Source organism: Taudactylus pleione, unplaced genomic scaffold, assembly GCF_031769625.1.
Source record: "Taudactylus pleione unplaced genomic scaffold, aTauple2 ptg000676l, whole genome shotgun sequence".
Lineage (NCBI taxonomy): Eukaryota > Metazoa > Chordata > Amphibia > Anura > Myobatrachidae > Taudactylus > Taudactylus pleione.
In genome coordinates, this window is record NW_028285078.1 from 877513 (window position 1) to 898150 (window position 20638).

Consider the following 20638-nt stretch of genomic DNA (forward strand, 5'->3'; position numbering starts at 1 on the left):
ATGGGGGACAAGTAGGTGGAGGTGTAAATGATGGGGGACAAGTAGGTGGAGGTGTAAATGATGGGGGACAGGTACATGGAGGTGTAAATGATGGGGGACAGGTACATGGAGGTGTAAATGATGGGGGACAGGTACATGGAGGTGTAAATGATGGGGGACAGGTACGTGGAGGTGTAAATGATGGGGGACAGGTACGTGGAGGTGTAAATGATGGAGGACAGGTATGTGAAGGTGTAAATGATGGAGGACAGGTATGTGAAGGTGTAAATGATGGGGGACAGGTACGTGGAGGTGTAAATGATGGGGACAGGTAGGTGGAGGTGTAAATGATGGGGGACAGGTAGGTGGAGGTGTAAATGATGGGGACAGGTATGTGAAGATGTAAATGATGGGGGACAAGTAGGTGGAGGTGTAAATGATGGGGGACAGGTACGTGGAGGTGTAAATGATGGGAACAGGTAGGTGGATGTGTAAATGATGGAGGACACGTACAAGGAGGTGTAAATGATGGGGGACGGGTACAAGAAGGTGTAAATGATGGGAACAGGTAGGTGGAGGTGTAAATGATGGAGGATAGGTACATGGAGGTGTAAATGATGGGGGACAGGTACGTGGAGGTGTAAATGATGGGGACAGGTAGGTGGAGGTGTAAATGATGGGAGACAGGTATGTGGAGGTGTAAATTATGTGGTACAGGGGGTTGGGTATGAAATCCCGGTGGCTAAATAGCCGCCGAGTAAAATACTGATCCCGGAAGCCTGAACAAGAAGAATTCCGACGGGACAGGTAAGTCAGCTAACCCTACCCTATCCCCCGCCTCAACCCTAACCCTCCCTTGGTGGTGCCTAATCCTAACCCTCTCAGGGGGGGTGACTGACACGAAGTCCTCCCGGGGGTGCCTAAACCTAACCCCCCCCCCCCCCCATGGCTAAGAGCTAACAGTAGCCGACTTTTCGTCGTTCGGGAAGCAGTCTGTCGGGATTCCGTCGTGGTGCTAAAGATAGGCGTTGGAATTCAGACGCCTGTCTTTAGTCCCAAATCGGGATTTAGACGTCGGGATTTCGTCAGACGGCTTCCTGGCCATCTGTATTTTGACTACATCCCAGTACAGGTATGTGGAGGTGTAAATGATGTGGTACAGGTACGTGAAGGAGTAAATGATGGGGTACTGGTATGTGGAGGTGTAAATGATGTGGGACAAGTATGTTGGGTGTTGTATAGATGGGAAAGGGGTTTTTGAACTTACAAATGGGAGTTGCATGTGTTTTTTGTTTGGTGTTTTTTCAACTTTTTTACATACCTGTATATACACACACTTAAATATCACTATAGAGAGGTTTTAATGTACCCCCAAAAAACTGTTTTATTTGCTGTAATAAACTTGCTGGCTATCATTTATCCATCATTTTTAAAAGTTGCAAAAATTACCCATTTGACACCATTTAATGGTCTCCAATACTTTGGGGTTCAGGATGATTTCCCCACTCTTTCATGTACTTCACATAGGTCACATACTGCAGTAGGTAACGCGCGACATCTGTGACTTGCCATTTCTAATTGATTTACAAGGGAATCGGGAGTGCGTTTAATGAAATGTAGCATAATGCTAACCTGCGAGCACAGGGCATAGAACAAATATGAGGATGACTATCAGACCTGTATTGCTGCCTCTGATTAAACCATTTGTGATGCGGCTATATTATGTGAAATCGCTGCCATCTATCTGCATTACTTAATTGACACTTCTGTTTGGAATAATGCAGGAAAGAAGATTCTCATTTTAATCTATTACTATTGGTGAGGTGGGGGTTACAGCCACTGGGGGATTTATAGTTACTTGGTAATCTATTGCCACTGGGCGGATCAGGGTTAATAGGGACCTATGGACATTGGGAGGATACTAGACTCACCTAGGTGTTTTTGTTTTTAACACCAAAACTTTTTAAGTATGCTGTTAAAAAAGATATTTGTTAAATAAAAAAAAGAACTTTTTTGTTTGTAAATATTTTTTTATTTTTTATTTAAATTGTCATCTCTTCAATTGGCTCCACTCAGGTTTTAGATTACATTTTCAGCCTGAAGATGTAATTGATGTCCACCAACATTTAAATGTATGTGTGTATATATGTATGTATATATATATGTATGTATATATATATATATATATATATATATATATATATATATATATATTAGGGATGTGCAGGCTCGGTTCTACTCGGTTCCGTTCGGTTCTTTTTACCGAATCTTATTGGCTATCCAAAACTCGTGACAGCTGAAACCCAATAAGATCCGGTAAAAAGAACCGAACGGAACCGAGTAGAACCGAGCCTGCACATCCCTAATATATATATATATATATATATATATACATACAAGAAAATAAAACTGAAGGGCACTCGGCAGGACTTGATGTCTTGATAAAAGCACCTTCTGCTGAAACGTTGACGTTACATCTGGCTCTGCCTGGTTCTTGATTGATCTATATAGGCTGTGAAAGTCCTGCCGAGTGCCCTTCAGTTTTATTTTCTTGTGTCTATTATACCTTTATGGTTGGTTGTGGCACCGGGGCAATACATATATTTTTAGGAGAGTGCCGGACTCTTACATGTTTTATTTATATATATATATATATATATATATATATATATATATATATATATATAAAATCTCAAACGCTTCCATAGGCAAGAAGCAGGCGGCACTCGTCCGGGCTTAGTAAATCCAAGTAAAGAGTTTAATCAGACATAAACCGACGTTTCAAGGCCCCAATGGCCTTATTATCAAGGTGTCACACATTGATAAAAAGGCAGTTGGGGCTTTGAAACGTCGGTTTATGTCTGATTAAACTCTTTACTTGGATTTACTAAGCCCGGACGAGTGCCGCCTGCTTCTTGCCTATGGGAGCGTTTGACATGTTATATTTACTTTTTTGGAAGGCGCCCCGGCCATTTTCTACTTCTATACAGAGTGCCCTTCAACGTGTGTATGTGTATATATATATATATATATATTTTTTTTTTTTCTCCAGATCAATGTTTGTTTATTTTTTTTAAAGCAATCTTTAAAGTGCTGATGTAATGCATTGTACGTATGTGTTTGTTTAATGTTGTTGTTTTGTTGCCTAAAATACATATGTTTAAAAGCTCTTAAGGATACATTATTTTTAATTGACATGGAAATGTTGAAGTTTTTATTCGGTTTCAGTTCCCCATAATGTCCAACATTTATTTCTGCAATAAACAAATTGAACATACAATGGTCCAAATTTAGTTTTTATTTATTTTATACGGTTTCCTGTATACTGGTCCTCATTTGTCACTCATGCCAAGCAGTGAAAAATGCTTCTAGGCTTACCCTTGAGAGGATCCAGCATTTAAATTATATCATAGAAAAATGTGGTCACCTTGATTGATGATTTTAACCATTCTGCTATAGGAGCTGATTCTGAGTTGCGACCAAAACGCAAAAAAGGAGTAACTTTACACCTTGACAAAAAATGTTCCCATGGAAGGGTTGCAAGTACCTTTTTTATTATTTTAGATGCAGATTTGAGTTTGGACACCCTCTTCTCCTATCTAAATCTCATTTGCCCACCTGCAGTGCAAAGGTACTTCTTTTATTTTGCTTTGCTCCCAACTCACAATGTTCCCCATAAATTGGGACAATAAAACCAGTGTTTCTCTAAATGAAAGCTTATTTTATTTTATATATATTTTGCAAGTGGTTGTAACGTTTGACTTCAATAATAATTTGCAAGGGAACTACAAAACCTGAATTTTACAAGGACACAATTTAATCAACCCAGAGAAACTGAAACCACATTAGGAGATGGTCCTGGCGCTTGCTGGACGTTCTTGGGCTCATTGAAGCCTTCTTCACAACTATTGAACTTCTCTCCTTGTAGTTCTTGATGATCTGATAAATGGTTGATTTAGGTGCAATCTTACTAGCAGCAATATCCTAGCATGTGAATGATGACTGCACATGTTTCCTTGGTTATGAATTGAAAGATCTACAGTAAAAAGGTATACAATATCTAGATAGACACCAGATGTAAGACAGGCAATAGGTCGACAGGGACAATAGGTCGACATGAAAATGCTGACACATGATTTTTTTTCTAACCCTAATCCTCACACTAATCCCAACCCTCCCTCCTGGTGCCTAACCCTCCGGTAAGTGCCTAAACTTTACAAAAAAATTAAAAAATTAATAGTGTCGACCATTTTCATGTCGACCGTTTGCATGTCAACCTTTTGACCTTGTCGACCTTTTGTCCCTGTCAACCTATATTGCCTGTCTAACATGTGGTGTCTATTAAGACATTGTCTACCTTTTTACTGTAGATCTTTAGACCTGACACCATTTCCTTGCAGGTAACCATGGCTAACAGAGGAAGAACAATGATTTCAAGCTCCATGCTCCTTTTAAAGCTACCAGTCTGTTATTCTAACTCAATCAGCATGACAGAGTGATCTCCAGCATTGTCCTCGGTCAACACTCTCACCTGTGTTAACGAGAGAATCACTGACATGATGTCAGCTGGTCCTTTTGTGGCAGGGCTGAAATGCAGTGGAAATGTTGTTTTTGGGATTAAGTTTATTGTCATGGCAAAGAGGGACTTTGCAATTAATTGCAATTCATCTGATCACTCTTCATGACATTCTGGAGAATATGCAAATTGCCATCATAAAAACTGAAGCATCAGACTTTGAAAACCAATACCTGTACTACATTCTCAAAACTTTTGGCCATGGCTGTACACTATCAGTGGCAAATGCAGAATTTCTAGAGGGGGGTTTCCAAATGCTTGATATTATAGTAAGTGTGGCCAGTCCATGAAGAGTGCACTTAACCAGCTTTAATATGCATCATACAAAGTGTATTGTGTGTCATAATGCCAGCATATAAGGGATCAGTGATCACAGTAAGCCATTATATGCGTCATACGCAGCATATACAGGACCAGTGATCACAGGAAGCCATTATAGGCGTCATACACCGCATATACAGGACCAGCGATCACAGGAAGCCATTATATGCGTCATACACAGCATATACAGGACCAGCGATCACAATAAGCCATTATATGCATCATACACGCATATACAGGACCAGCGATCACAATAAGCCATTATATGCATCATACACGCATATACAGGACCAGCGATCACAGTAAGCCATTATATGCGTCATACACAGCATATACAGGACCAGCGATCACAGGAAGCCATTAGATGCGTCATACACAGCATATACAGGACCAGCTATCACAGTAAGCCATTATATGCATCATACACCGCATATACAGGACCAGCGATCACAGTAAGCCATTATATGCATCATACACCGCATATACAGGACCAGCGATCACAGTAAGCCATTATATGTGTCATACACAGCATATACAGGACCAGCGGTCACAGTAAGCCATTATATGCGTCATACACAGCATACAGTGCATCCGGAAAGTATTCACCACGCTTCACTTTTTCCACATATTGTTATGTTACAGCTTTATTCCAAAATGGAATAAATTAATTTTTGTCCTGAAAATTGTACACGCAATACCCCATAATGACAAACGTGTAAAACATTTTTTTTTGCAAATTTAATGAAAAAAGAACAACTTAGAAATCACACATACATAAGTATTCACAACCTTTGCTCAGTACTTTGTTGATGCACCTTTGGCAGCAATTACATCCTCAAGTCTATTTGAATAAGATGCCACAAGCTTGGCACACCTATCTTTGGGCAGTTTCGCCCATTGCTCTTTGCAGCACCTCTCAAGCTCCATCAGGTTGGATGGGAAGTGACGGTGCACAGCCATTTTCAGATCTCTCCAGAGATGTTCAATTGGATTCAAGTCTGGGCTCTGGCTGGGCCACGCAAGGACATTCACAGAGTTGTCCTGAAGCAACTCCTTTGATATCTTGGCTGTGTGCTTAGGGTCGTTGTCCTGCTGAAAGATGAACCGTCGCCCCAGTCTGAGGTCAAGAGGATCTGGAGCAGGTTTTCATCCAGGATGTCTCTGTACATTACTGCATTCATCTTTCCCTCTATCCTGACTAGTCTCCCAGTTCCTGCCGCTGAAGAACATCCCCACAGCATGATGCTGCCACCACCATGCTTTGTAGGGATGGTATTGACCTGGTGATGAGCGGTGCCTGGTTTGCTCCAAACATAACACCTGGCATTCACGCCAAAGAGTTCAATCTTTGTCTCTCATGGTCTGAGAGTCCTTCAGGTGCATTTCGACGGAATGCCATGTGCTTTTTACTAAGGAGTGGCTTCCGTCTGGCCACTCTACCATACAGGCCTTGTCCTTCTTGAATGTTCTCCTCTCTCCACAGAGGAATGCTGTAGCTCTGACAGAGTGACAATCAGGTTCTTGGTCACCTCCCTGACTAGGGCCCTTCTCCCCCGATCGCTCAGTTTAGACGGCCGGCCAACTCTCTAGGAAAAGTCCTGGTGGTTCCGAACTTCTTCCATTTACGGATGATGGAGGCCACTGTGCTCATTGCGACCTTCAAAGCAGCAAATATTTTTCTGTACCCTTCCCCAGATTTGTGCCTTGAGACAATCCTGTATCTGAGGTCTACAGACAATTCCTTGGACTTCATGCTTGGTTTGTGCTCTGACATGCACTGTCAAGTGTGGGACCTTTATATAGACAGGTTTATGCCTTTCAAAATAATGTCCAATCAACTGAATTTAACACAGGTGGACTCCAATTAAGCTGTAGAAACATCTCAAGGATGATCAGAGGAAACAGGATGCACCTGAGCTCAATTTTGTGCTTCATGGCAAATGCTGTGAATACTTAAGTACATGTGATTTCTTAGTGTTTTTTTTATTTTTTTTAATTAAATTTGCAAAAATCTAAAAAACATTTTTACACGTTGTCATTATGGGGTACAGGTTGAGTCTCCCATATCCAAATATTCCGAAATACGGAATAATTTTGGCATGACTGAGATAATGAAACCTTTGATTTTTGATGGTTCAATGTACACAAACTTTGTCTAAGGCACAAATTATTAAAAATATGGTATAAAATGACCTTCAGGCTCTGTGTATAGGGTGTAAATGTATGTACACAAACTTTGCTTGAGCCACAAAATTATTGAAAATATTGTATAAAATGAGCTGCAGGCTGTGTGTATAAGGTGTATATAACATATAAATGCTTTCTGTGTGTATATTGGGGTCCCATTCCCAAGATATCTCATTATGATATGCAATTATTCCAAAATACGGAATATTCCGTTATCCAAAATACCCCTGGTCCCAAGCATTTTGGATATGGGAGACTCAACCTGTATTGTGTGTAGAATTTTGAGGACAAAAATGAATTTATTCCATTTTGGAATAAGGCAGTAATATAACAAAATGTGAAGTGTTGTGAATACTTTCCGGATGCACTGTATACAGGACCAGGGATCACAGTAAGCCATTTTATGCGTCATACACAGCATATACAGGACCAGTGGTCACAGTAATCCATTATATGCGTCATACACCGCATATACAGGACCAGTGGTCACAGTAATCCATTATATGCGTCATACACAGCATATACAGGACCATCGGTCACACTAAGGGCCTGATTCAGAGCCGGACGCTCTGACCAGAGCGCTCGCTCTGAATCAGGGCCCTCCTCCATTAAAATGGAGCGTCCTCCTGGACGCTCGTATAGCTGTGGGTCACCACCCACAGCATATACGAGCGTCCAAAAAGATGGTCGCGATGGTCTTGACCATGGCGACCATCGGACTTGCGACGGAGACCCTGCGGTAGGGTCTCCCTGCCACAAGCCCTAGAGTGATTTTGGCTCTATCAGAGCCAAAATCACTCCCACTGACATCACTAGTGATGTCAGTGGGGCCGGCTTCAGACGGTAGGCGTTCCCATGGGAACGCCTCCGGCACGCCCACCAAAGGGGGCGTGCTGTCAATCAACATCGACAGCACGCCCCCTTTGGTGCGATACCCGGAGCGACAGCTTGGCTGTCGCAGTCCGGGTCTCGCGCATGCGCAGGACGGAGCTCCCTCCGTCGTGCGCATGCACAGTGGGGAACATCGACCCACTTGCGAGAGTACTGCCACTTGCGAGTGGGTCTGAATGACCCCCTAAGCCATTAAATGCATCATACACAGCATATACAGGACCATCGGTCACACTAAGCCATTATATGCGTCATACACAGCATATACAGGAACAGTGGTCACAGTAATCCATTATATGCGTCATACACAGCATATACAGGACCATCGGTCACACTGAGCCATTATATGCGTCATACACAGCATATACAGGACCATCGGTCACACTAAGCCGTTATATGCGTCATACACAGCATATACAGGACCAGCAGTCACTGTAAGCCATTGTATGCGTCATACACAGCATATACAGGACCAGCGGTCACTGTAAGCCATTGTATGCGTCATACACAGCATATACAGGACCAGCAGTCACTGTAAGCCATTGTATGCGTCATACACAGCATATACAGGACCAGCGATCACAGTAAGCCATTGTATGCGTCATACACAGCATATACAGGACCAGCCGTCACTGTAAGCCATTGTATGCGTCATACACAGCATATACAGGACCAGCGGTCACACTAAGCCATTATATGCGTCATACACAGCATATACAGGACCAGCGGTCACACTAAGCCATTGTATGCGTCATACACAGCATATACAGGACTCCTTGCATTGCAATATGGTTGGTTCCAGGTGTAAATGTTACTACTTTTTTTTTTCTTTGCTGCCAACTCAGAAGCAACCCCGTAGTTCCCAAGTAGCCCTCTATGTGGTCTTCAAGTTCCTGTTTGTTCTGCACTCCCACCTGGATGAATTTGATTAAGTGGTCAATACAAACATTTGTTGTACAAACTTTTTATGCCAAACACCATACCGAGGGCATGGAATAATTAGTTGCCAATGGCACCATGGATTGGGCAATGGTTAGCTTGCTGCCTCACAGCGCAGGGGTCACAGGTTTGATTCCAACAAGGTCCTATCGGTGTGGAGTTTGCATGTTCTCCCTGTGTTTGCGTGGTTTTTGTCCGGCTGCTCTGGTTTCCTCCCAGACTGCAAAAGCATGTGCATATATGCGTGTCCATGTGGTAGGGAATATAGATTGTAAGCTCCACTGAAGCAGGTACTGATGTCAATGAGTGAAGTTTTCTCTGTAATGCGCTGTAGAATATGTGTATGCTATATAAATAACATATCAATAAATGCCAAGAAATTAGGTTTCACCATCCACATGGGAAAAGGTTCTTTACTGTAAGAAGTGGTGATGGCAAATTCATTAATAGTTTTTTTGAGTTTTGATTACTACAAAGGGGATCTAGAACTTGTATAAGGAGAGTATATTATTGGGTAAGTGGTCAATTAAATAAATCCAGCTGCTGTTTTGGGGGTCAGGAAGGAACTGTTTTACCTTCTTCTGTATCAGTATAATTAGAATTTATGAATGGTTAATGCTGATGGGCCTGTGTTTGTTTGAAAGCTGACTTTGAGTGGAGCTCTCTGGCCCAGTACTCAGTACAGCAGGAGCTTTTATTCACTTCTGGTTCCTGTCACTGGTTTATATGTTGTTGTCTACATATACAGATTAAACCACAGGAATGTGGTGTCAGCCCGCGAAGTACCTGGAGGGATGCAGAATTTGTCGCCCAATGATCTTCCTCTGCTGGCCATGGAGTTCTGCTTGGGAGGTGACCTGCGCAAGGTGTGTAGTACTGCTCTGTCCATTCATCTGACCAATCCGCATAGAACCTAAGGTTCCATGTACTGATGACTATAGTGCCAGCAACAGTGATTGGTGCACTCATCCTCATCTCATTCTCATGGCTGTGCTGCATGGGACTCAAATAGTGCTTGGAGGCCTAAGACAACCACATAGTCCTAAATGTATTAGGCTCCAGTTTGCTGATCTCTTTGCGATTCTGCCGTGGTAGCCGCTAGATTTAAATCGGCAATTAGTTTTAAGGCAAAACCAGGTTGTTTTTGCCGTAAAATGATTTGCCTCTTTAATTCTAGCGGCTATAGTTCCATAGTTGCATAGGGACCAGCATATGGGAGCCTATTACATTTAGGCCATTGTCTTCAGATGGAATCAGTATGACTTACTGCCGGCCGGCGGCCTAACCTAATTCTACCCCCTAACCCTAACCCTCCTGTATGGGTGCCTAACCCCTAACCCCCCCTTCCCTGCAGCCTAACCCTAAGTCTCCCGGGGGGGTGCCTAACCCTAACCTGCCCTTCCCTTAGCCTAGCCCTAAATCCCCCCCTGGGAGCCCCTAACTTACCACCCCTAGCCCCGCAGCTGACCGCGCCCGGCTTACCTTTGAGCGGTAAGCCGGGTCAGGCTCCCGGCGTGGGTCTAATGACAGGCGTTGGGATTTCGACGCCTGTCATTAGACACTTGCCGGGGTTAGACAGTCGGGGAAGCTGGCGTTCGGGATTACGTCCGTCGGCTTCACGACTGCTTCTCCTTCAGATATGTACATATTGTTAATAGTAGTCTTCACTCTAGGTTCAGGGTACCGATCAGTGAGGAGGGCATATTTCAATTTTAGGACAACATTTTAGATGTGATGTATCGCTGTAGCTAGAGTAGCTGTAGCTTTACATCACACACAAAATTTTGCCTTTCAAAATGTAAATATGCCCTCCTCACTGATCCAGCACCCTCAGAGCCATAACTAGACTTTTTGGTGCCCTGTGCCAGAAAGAGCATTGGCGCCCCCCTAATTTGTCAAAGGGACATAATGCACCCAAGAAGGGCCATGGCTTCATGGGGAAGGGCCTGGGAAGAGATAGGAGAGGCCAGGAGATACTAGGGATGAAATAAGAGGAAGCTACAAGCAAGAATGATAATAAACAGAAATTTGACAGGCCCAAACAGCGCCCCCTGACCTGTGGTGCCCTGTGCGATGGCACCGGCCGCACTACCCTAGCTACGGTCCTGAGCACCCTGCACCTAGAGTGAATACTAAATAGCCCAAGTTCTTTCCACCCTGTGAACACATTTCTATCCTAAGAGAAATGTTCTTAGGGCTTTCACTCCAGAACCCCTTCATTGCAGTGAAGAGTAGGAGTACAGGAGAACAGCAGGAACAAGGTAAGTGGCATGGCTAATGGTGAGTGGGGCATGGAAATTGATCCAGCAATTGGAAAGGAGTTTCTATGCAGTTTTTATCTGGCACTGGTGACGTACAGTATATTAGCAGTGTGCGACTGGCACTGGGGATATCCTTTTGCAGTATGTGACTGGCACTGGGAGTAACTGTGCATTATATAATGGAACTATATAGTTTCCAATGGGTGGCTCTCATCAATGTGTGGTTTGCAGTGTTGACATCTCTGTGCAATCTATGGTTGGCAGTCATTGGGTTGTGAATAATATGGGCATTAATGGGGTATGCATTCTGCAGATATTAATTAGAGGATGAATGTGTCTTAGGTATGTAGCAATATTCCTAGGCTCAGAATATGATTCTTCATCCTGTAATAAATGTGTGCATAGGGTATAGAGCTAAATCTGTATAGGGAGTCAGTGAATTTATGTAGCGCCAGTAAGTGTGGTATACCATACAAAATGTGTGTAAGAAATAAATAAATCAACACAAAATGAAGTGTCATGTAGCAACAAGGGCACCCCACCACAACAACGGGGTGTCGGCGCAATCTGAAAAAATACAAGTCATGGTTAGCAGCTTTAAAACTCAAATGTCAACAATATAATCCGAACAGAGCGCCAAATGTGCCATAAAAAGTGCTTGTGCAAAATATAGTGCAAATAATTATTAAAATGATAAATGTAAAAGTTGTCAATGATATAATATAATATATGAAGAGCACTGATGTATATAACAAACACATTTGTTTATGCATGGAAAATATAAGATATAAACAAGTAATTTTACGGCTTGGGACACCAGAACTAGCTGTCACCCTATTTTTTGTCTTACAATATAAAATACTATAATTAATATATATGTGTGTATATCTGGTATGCATATTAATATATATATATATATATAAGTGTGTGTATATATATATATATAAGTGTGTGTGTGTGTATATATATATATATATATATATATATATATATATATACTTGTAGGACAGCACACAGGTTGTCATACCGAATGTTTTGTTTTTTTTGGTGCATATAGCATGATGTGGAACTTGGGTCCAATGTACAAAATCAAAGCACACAAAACATTTTAGTGAAGGCGGCAGCAGTCTTTCTGTATGACACACGGATGAATGTGATCTGAAAAAGGGGGTTAGAGAGAACATGCACCTGATAGTTTAGTAAGTTATATAATAAGGTGCATATGCTCTAAAATAAATGTGCGTACCAAATAAAAAATCTTTTAAGCTTATCTGAAACTCCACACAGGGAAGTCGATGGATGAGATGAACCCGGGATTCTGATGATTAGGAAACCTTTAGTGGAGGGGCTCGGTCAGAGCCAGATGGGAAAGATAATATAATATAGTGCAGTATTTCTTATATTAGTTATGTGGTGCTATTAGTGTAATATGCATACCAGATAGCACTTGAGAAACAGCTTGTAAACAGAAATTCCTAATCGCTCCTCCAGTATCTCTTAGTAACCCCAGCACCTTTCATATGGGTAGGTTGTGAGCTGTAAACCAAGCAGAAATGACCCATCATCAGTGGTGATTTCCAAATGGGATTTTTTACAACATAACAAGGGGAATATGGAACACAGGAACAAAATACAACAATTAAATCAATTGAAAAGAAAAAGTCCTTATCTGCATGAAGCCAGTGTTCTAGAAGAGGCAGGTATAGTGGTCCCAACATGTTTCGTCCTGCTGGATATATATATATATTTTTAAAATACACTTTGGAAATCTAATTAAATCCTATGACAATATTGGGTTTCTTTCTGACTCTGTTATCTTGTCACAGACGCATTACCCACTATAAACATTCTGCTCATGCATACTTCTATGATGTATGGTTCAGGCCCTAATCTTACTGTGATGTTCAGTATATGTTCATGACTGTCATTTACAAGCCCATAAAATGTGGTCCTGTGAGGTACAGGCCTGTAACATGCTATGTTGTGAAATAGAGGGCAGTGACATTCTATGGTATGAGCTTTGGGGTAACCATCTATGACATGAAGGGGAGCAAAGTTCTAAAAATAGGTGGCCCAGGGTTTCAAAATTCGAATATCAATATCTAAATACATTATTTGCATCCCAATTACATAAATAATTGCCCTAAAATGACATTAATATAAAAGAACAAAACCAGAACTCTGTGATTGACATACTGTAAAGAGAGCATCCCAGTAAATCACAATACAGTTCATTTGATTAAACTATACAATGGAACATATAAAACAGTAAGCAGCCGTCTTTCACCTGCCAGTAACAAGTCCTGCACCTAAAGAGGTGGGACCACAAAGGAGGAGGCAGGGGCCGTGCACTGCAGCAATAGGCTGCACGGCAACTTACAAGGGAAGGGGAAGCATACTGTGCTACATCTTGATCTGCCCACCCCTTCCCTCTCCAGCTCCTCCATTCCCAGACCGGCACCCGTGACCAACAATATCGTTTCTGGGAAAAAATATATATATATATATATAAGGCAGTCTCCAGGTGGCCCTGCAATAAACTGGCTAGCACCCCTCTCCTGATTAAACTCCATTGTCAACATTTCTTTAGCAGGGTTGTTCCCCCTGCAAACCCACTTTGGCCATGCCATTGGTTAGGACTGTGAAATGCTGTGGTGTCTGTTACAGGCCATGATGAGCTGTGCTTTAATATATATATATATATTATATATATATATTTTATGCATGTATGTCTGGTACGTTACGATTCTCACTCGATGAGATCGCAGAACTGCCAACAATGGACAAGACTGGGTAGAGACTCCTTCCACAACTGGAGCTAGCTGGAGTGAGGTTGCAGAAAGATGACAACACAAGCAGCAGCAGGTCACTATGGTATGACAAATGTCTAGGACTATAATGCAGCTAGGATGCTAGACAGGGAATGACTAGACACAGGGTATGAGCTGCAAGGCAGGAGCGACCAGGACTATGATATGCAGGATTTCAGACAAGACTGGACTGGCAAGACAAGACAGGCAAGACTAGACTGACAAGTACAGAACAGGCATGACTGGACTGACATGGATAAGACCGGCAAAAAAGGACTAGGGGGCTGAGGTGCGACTTGAGAGAAGACAGAACGGCCGGGAGGGCCGTGGTGACACAAGAACTAGACGATGCGACTGAGACTGGACTTGAGTGGCCTAGAGGGTCAATGCGCGACTTGAAACAGGACGGAGCTGCCTTGAGGGCCGAGATGACTGGAACTTGGTGATGTGGCCTTGAGGGCCGATGTGCAACTTGAAACAGGACAGAGGGCCTGATTCAGAGCCGGACGCTCTGACCAGAGCGCTCGCTCTGAATCAGGGCCTTCCTACTTAAAATTGGAGCGGCCTCTTGGACGCTCGCATAGCTGTGGGTTACCACCCACAGCTTATGCCAGCATCCATGATGATGGTCGCGATGGTCAAGACCATCGTGACCATCGGGCTTGCGACGAGACCCTGCGGTAGGGTCTCGCTTCCGCAAGCCCGGGAGTGATTTTGGCTCTATCAGAGCCAAAATCACTCCCACTGACATCACTAGTGATGTCAGTGGGGCCGGACCAAGACGTTGGGAACGCCTCCATCTGGCAGCCACGCCCCCGGCACGCCCACCAAAGGGGGCGTGCTGTCACTCACCATCGACAGCACACCCCCTTTGGTGCGAGACCCCGAGCGACGGGTCTCGCACATGCGCACGACGGAGCTCCCTCCGTCGTGCGCATGCACACTTGGGCACCATCGACGCGCTTGCGAGCGTACAGCACTCGCGAGCGGGTCAGAATCAAGCCCAGAGTGGCCTTGAGGGCCCGTGATGACTGGAACTAGGTGCAGCGACTGAGACAGGACGGAGTGGCCTGGAGGGCCGTGGCGACTGGAACTTGGTGATGCGGCCTAGAGGGCCGAAGTGCGACTTGAAATAGGACGGAGCGGCCTTGAGGGCCGTGGCGAGACTGGAACAAGGTGATGCTCCTGAGACAGAACGGAGCAGCCTTGAGGGCAGTAGCGTGACTGAAACAAGGTGATGCGGCTGAGACAGGACGGAACGGCCTTAAGGGCCGTGACGTGATGGGAACTAGATGATGCGAATGAGACAGGGCAGTAAACAGATGAACTTTAGGCACAGCAGGAACAATGACTGGAAGCAGCACGGATGAGAACACTGAAAACTTTACTCTGGTGAACATAAACTGACATGGCTAGATAGTCAATGGATATGCAGGTTGTGATGCAGCCTAGAAGGCTGAGATGCAATAACTAGATGGCAGACATTTGCACTCAGACACGGCAGGAATACAGGCTGGATGACACACAGGCAGATCTATATCAGACAAACAGGCACTGGGAACTGGAACAGCAGAACTTGGAAAACTGGCTAGAATTCAGGTTACTGAGTACACGACCACATACTCTGGAAGTCAGGCAGTATAACAGGCATGGAGCAAAGGGCTGGCTGTAACTTAACAGATGCAGGATCCAATCAGAGCAAAACCCTGTAAGCCTCCCTAATGACAGACTAGTGTGCAGCTGGGTTCAACACAGAGAGACAATCAATTAGTGTGCAGCTGATGTCTGCACACAGACAGACAGGCAAGATACAGCTTAGCTGAAAACAGACTAGACAGGATTTCCAGCTGCCTGCAACAGCCGGAACAAGGCTGAGAACTGCCACCAAGATGATCTGCTAACCGCAGATCCTAACAGTATACTGCCATGTTGATGCCTATGGGTATAAAACTATGGCTAATATTGAGCAGATGGTGTATTGGGTATTTCCTTACTGATGTTTTTTATTTTTCCTGCAGCATTTGAATCAGTACGAGAATTGCTGTGGATTGAAGGAAGGAGCAATACTGACTCTGCTGGGTGACATCTGTGAGTGTCATACTCCGCATGACAGAGAAATACGTGTATTCTCGTACTACGTGTATATTTGTAGCAGTGCATTGTGCACATGAATATGTATATTATTTGTTTATCGTTGTTTTTTCCTGTATGTGTCTCTATCTGCTCACTTGTACCGATTCCTCTGTTTGTCCCGTCTGGCTGTCTTATTCTGCACATTTCTGTAATACTACACCCAATGTGGTCTTATCGTGTCTCTCTCTCAATGTTTGTTTTTCTCTCAGCCTCTGCTCTCCGTTATCTCCATGAGAACCGGATAATCCATAGAGACCTGAAGCCTGAGAACATTGTCCTACAGCAGGGAGAGCACAGGGTAAAACTCCTGATTAACATGGGTTACATACTGTAAATGTGATGGCTTAGCTGGCTGGACTGGGGAGCTGGAGGTGTATGGAATGTAGGAAGCAATGCAGTGTGGTGACTGAAAGTGTGGGGCTATCGCAGGAGATACAACTTCCAAGAGGGGATCTGCATTGTCCAGGCTGGGAGCTACAAAGCTCTGAGGCTAAATAAAATATTAACTGAATCAGAGAGTGAAGATGGTAAAATTATAAAAAGCTGGGAATGTAATCCCATAGGACTTACTATAACAATGTGGTAGACATACTGATATGAATGGTAGGGTGCCATCAAGAAGACATGGGGCTTGCTGTTAGATGGAGAGTGACAAGGTGCTGGAAATGTATGGGTGGGGTAGCTTAGACCTTGCTATCTAATGATGGAGGACATGATGCTGGGAACCTAGAAGAACGCAGATCTCTTTATCTGGTGGTGGAAGAAATGATGCTGGGAACCTGAGGGTGAAGTCGGCATGGGACATGATCAGATTGTGGATATTGTGGGGCTGGGAATGTGTGGGTTGAATCTAGGAAGACAAAAGTGTGGTTATCAATCATTAGTAGATTGTAAGCTCCTAGGAGCAGGGTCCTCCTCCCCGCTGTCTCACAGCCCTCTTCTCTAGAACTTCTATGACAGCCTTCACCTTCCCAGCTGTACTGTGTATGGAGAATTGTGTTGCTAATTGTTACTTGTGCTCTGTTTATAAGTTGGTAACTGTATTGTAATATTCTGTGTACCCTTTACTGTATGTACGGCGGACCTCTTGTGGCGCCCTAGAAATAAAATGTAATAATAATACTGGAATAGTGTGAATGTAGTGTCTTAAATGGCATAGGACTGATTATAATATGGAGGAGAAGATGCTGGTGGGAATGTGCATTAACCTGTTATTAGATAATGGATGTTACAGTGCTGGGGATATGATGGTAGTGGCTTGGAGGACATGAGGATGGTGTGAGAGGACATGGAAATTTATAGTTGTTTGGTGGGGGCATAATGTCAGGAATATATGTGGGGCCTGGAAAAACATGAAACTGATCAACTGCTGGTGGACAGGATGTGGACATGGTAGACATTGCTGATCAGCCCTAGAAATATGAGTGGTACTTGTAAATATTAGGGATGTGCAGGCTCGGATAGGTTCGAATTTGCACGCCGAGTTCGAATATTTCCCTCCAAAAATCGGGTCTCAGAAAGAGGCAAAACGTCATCTTTTATGGACAGACATCATCTTCCATGGACTTTTGTCCAGGAATGATGATGTTTGTCCATAAAAGATGACATTTTGCCTCTTTCTGAGACCTGATTTTTGGAGGGAAAAATACGAACTCGGCGTGCAAATTCTAACCTATCCGAGCCTGCACATCCCTAGTAAATATATGGGACTGTGATATAAGATGGGGACTGACCTCTCTGTGTGAAGACTTGTATTAGTAGTGAAATACATAATGCTGGGTACAACTGTGTCAGGTTTACTAAATGAAATGTAGTTTTCTGATGAATGGGGTAATTGCTGTTATGTGGGTGACTATAGGGGAAATGTACAGTATCAAGCCTTATAAACAGTGGATAAATGTAGTCAACCATGGCAAACAAATCAGCTTTGAGCTAGCATTTATCATGTACCGTATATACTCGAGTATAAGTCGACACGAATATAAGCCGAGGTACCTACTTTTACCACAAAAAACTGGGAAAACTTATTGACTAGAGTATAAGCCTAGGGTGGGAAATGCAGCAGCTGGTAGTGCCCCCAGTAGTAATTCCCCCTGGTTGTGCCCCCAGTAGTGATTCCCCCTGGTTGTGCCCCCAGTGGTAATCCCCCCTTTTAGTGCCCCAGTAGTAATCCCCTCCTGGTTGTACACCCAGTGGTAATCCCCCCTTTTAGTGCCCCCTGTAGTAATCCCCCCCTGGTAGTGCCCCCAGGAGTCCCCCAGTAGAGAGAGACGTAATAAAAAAATTAAAAAAATCACTTACCTGAAACCCCCGCTCCTGGTCCCGCCGCTAACAGCTCCTCCGGCCGCTTTGAATGGGAGAGATGTCATTACTCATGACGTCTCTACCATTACCCACTGCTGGAGCTGGAAGATGAGAGTCTGACAGACTCTAGGCAGCTGCTGATTACAACAAACACACAGCTGCCGGCTCCGGCGGCTGTGTGTTTGTGCTGTGTAGCGCTGACCGAACTCCGTCCGGTCAGCGCTACACACTTCACTCGAGTATAAGCCGAGGGGGTACTTTTTCAGCACAAAAAATGTGCTGGAAACCTCGGCTTATACTCGAGTATATACGGTATATTCTATAAAATGATTGGTAGAAGGTAATATGGGCATCTTCTCCACTCTTTAGCAGGTCTAATGCATATTCCCCTAAATGTGTATAGTAACAATCTGTTTGCTTTCAGCTGATTCATAAGATAATTGACCTGGGATATGCCAAGGAGCTGGATCAGGGCAGTGTGTGCACCTCCTTTGTGGGCACCTTGCAGTATCTGGTGAGTGACCAACCGCACAAATATCAGGCCCTGCCCCAATCCGTTAAAGGGGGTGTTTACTGATTCATTTCAATTAACTTCATCTATGCTAAAGGTTCTGGGGCAGGACTGACTTTTCAGGGCTCTGGAAAATACACAGTAATAATGTCATATTGAAGTCTGACCTCCTTCCACTTTAGGAGCAGCCCGTCATATAATTATTCTGGTAAAGTACTGCTTGTGTTAGCTGACCAACACCAAAACCGTTGTCACCTGTGGCGCTATATATTACAGCCTAGATTCTGCAGCTGCCCGGCACAGTAGGGATGTCTGACCTGCACACTGTACTAGATAATCACTGTATTTGTCTCTGAGTAATCTTAAATATTTATTGTACCAAATAACATAGATACAAAAACAAATGAAAGGCTATCACTGAATGTAATATCATTAGAGTAAATTGAAGCCAGTCATTCTATAGATTTATGGTGGTTCCATATAGGAAAGAATGTTAAAAATTAGTTTGCAGTAGATGGCATGCTGGTACCAGTTGTGACGATGGTTAGTAGACAGTAGTTGCAGATGTACTGCAAGAGCTGGTACTCTGGGAGCCTCTCCTCTATTGCTCTGTGTACTACGATAGTAGGTTGAATAGTTGTTGTATGTGAAGCACTGATTGGGTATGAAATATCCACAGTCACAGGAAGGGAATTCAACTAGTCGCTGGAGATGCCCATCAGCTAATTGATTGCTCCTCCCAGGGAAATTCTAGTCAATTAAGTAGCATGTTACCTGCATGGTAAACCAGGGGCTAACGCCATACTACCCTATTGATTCTGGCCAAAGTGTGGAATCAGTGGGTTTTTCCTGCGCGTTAAACCCCAGAGGGCGCCTTCTCTTTCAGCCTTTTCCTCCCAGCTCTTGAAGCTGCAAGGAAAAGTCCACCTCTGGATATTAACACACGGGTTAAACCAGGCTAATTCAATTGGCCAGTGCATGGGTAATCCCGCAAGCTAATTGGATACCACCCATAATATCAACATTCTTTATGACGTCATCATTTCGGTGTTGACCATGTCGACATTCATCATGTGGACAGTAATGCATTGTCAACATGTTAGAATGACGATATATCGTCCATAGTGGCCCAGTAGTGTTTTACCTGCTCTTGACGGCCGCAGCATCTACAGCAGCGTCTTCCGGGTTCTGGCGGTCATGTGACTGTGACTTTCGGATCAGACCTCTGATCCTCCTCAGTGACCATGGCAGTACTTACCTGGTTATTTCTCATTTCTCAGGATATGTTACTATTCTCTGACTACTGTATTGTTTTAACAAATTAGAAATTACTGAGGGTGTGCATTTGCCTTTTAATAGATATTTTTTTTTTACCTTGTTATCTATTTCTCATTCCATTTATCTCTGTTGAGTCTCATTCATATACTTTAACTGTATCTTAACTGTATTCATTTTGCTTAGCGTCTACCCTGGAGATTCCTCATCATTTCCCTAATATCCTGTCTTCTCATTATTGTGTCCAAGGCTCCAGAACTGCTGGAGCAGCAGAAGTACACAGTCACTGTAGACTACTGGAGCTTTGGCACTCTGACCTTCGAGTGTATCACTGGATTTCGTCCTTTTTTGCCAAATTATCAGCCTGTGCAGTGGTAAGAAACTCTCACTCTCCCACTCCCTGTATATAGCGCTTCATACATGTTCTATTACTAATAGTGATTACCCTACT

General features: G+C 43.6%; 1 protein-coding gene across 2 annotated transcripts in view; it reads left to right on the forward strand.

The window, feature by feature from the left end:
• The window catches only part of IKBKB (inhibitor of nuclear factor kappa B kinase subunit beta), a 49109-nt gene that overhangs the window by 8618 nt on the left and 19853 nt on the right, over positions 1-20638 (forward strand). For both annotated transcript variants that reach the window (XM_088455862.1, XM_088455863.1), the window contains exons 4-8: positions 9642-9759; positions 15983-16052; positions 16307-16395; positions 18826-18915; positions 20437-20561. In XM_088455862.1, coding sequence (XP_088311988.1) covers positions 9642-9759; positions 15983-16052; positions 16307-16395; positions 18826-18915; positions 20437-20561 — 492 coding nt within the window. The remainder of the gene's footprint in view (positions 1-9641; positions 9760-15982; positions 16053-16306; positions 16396-18825; positions 18916-20436; positions 20562-20638) is intronic.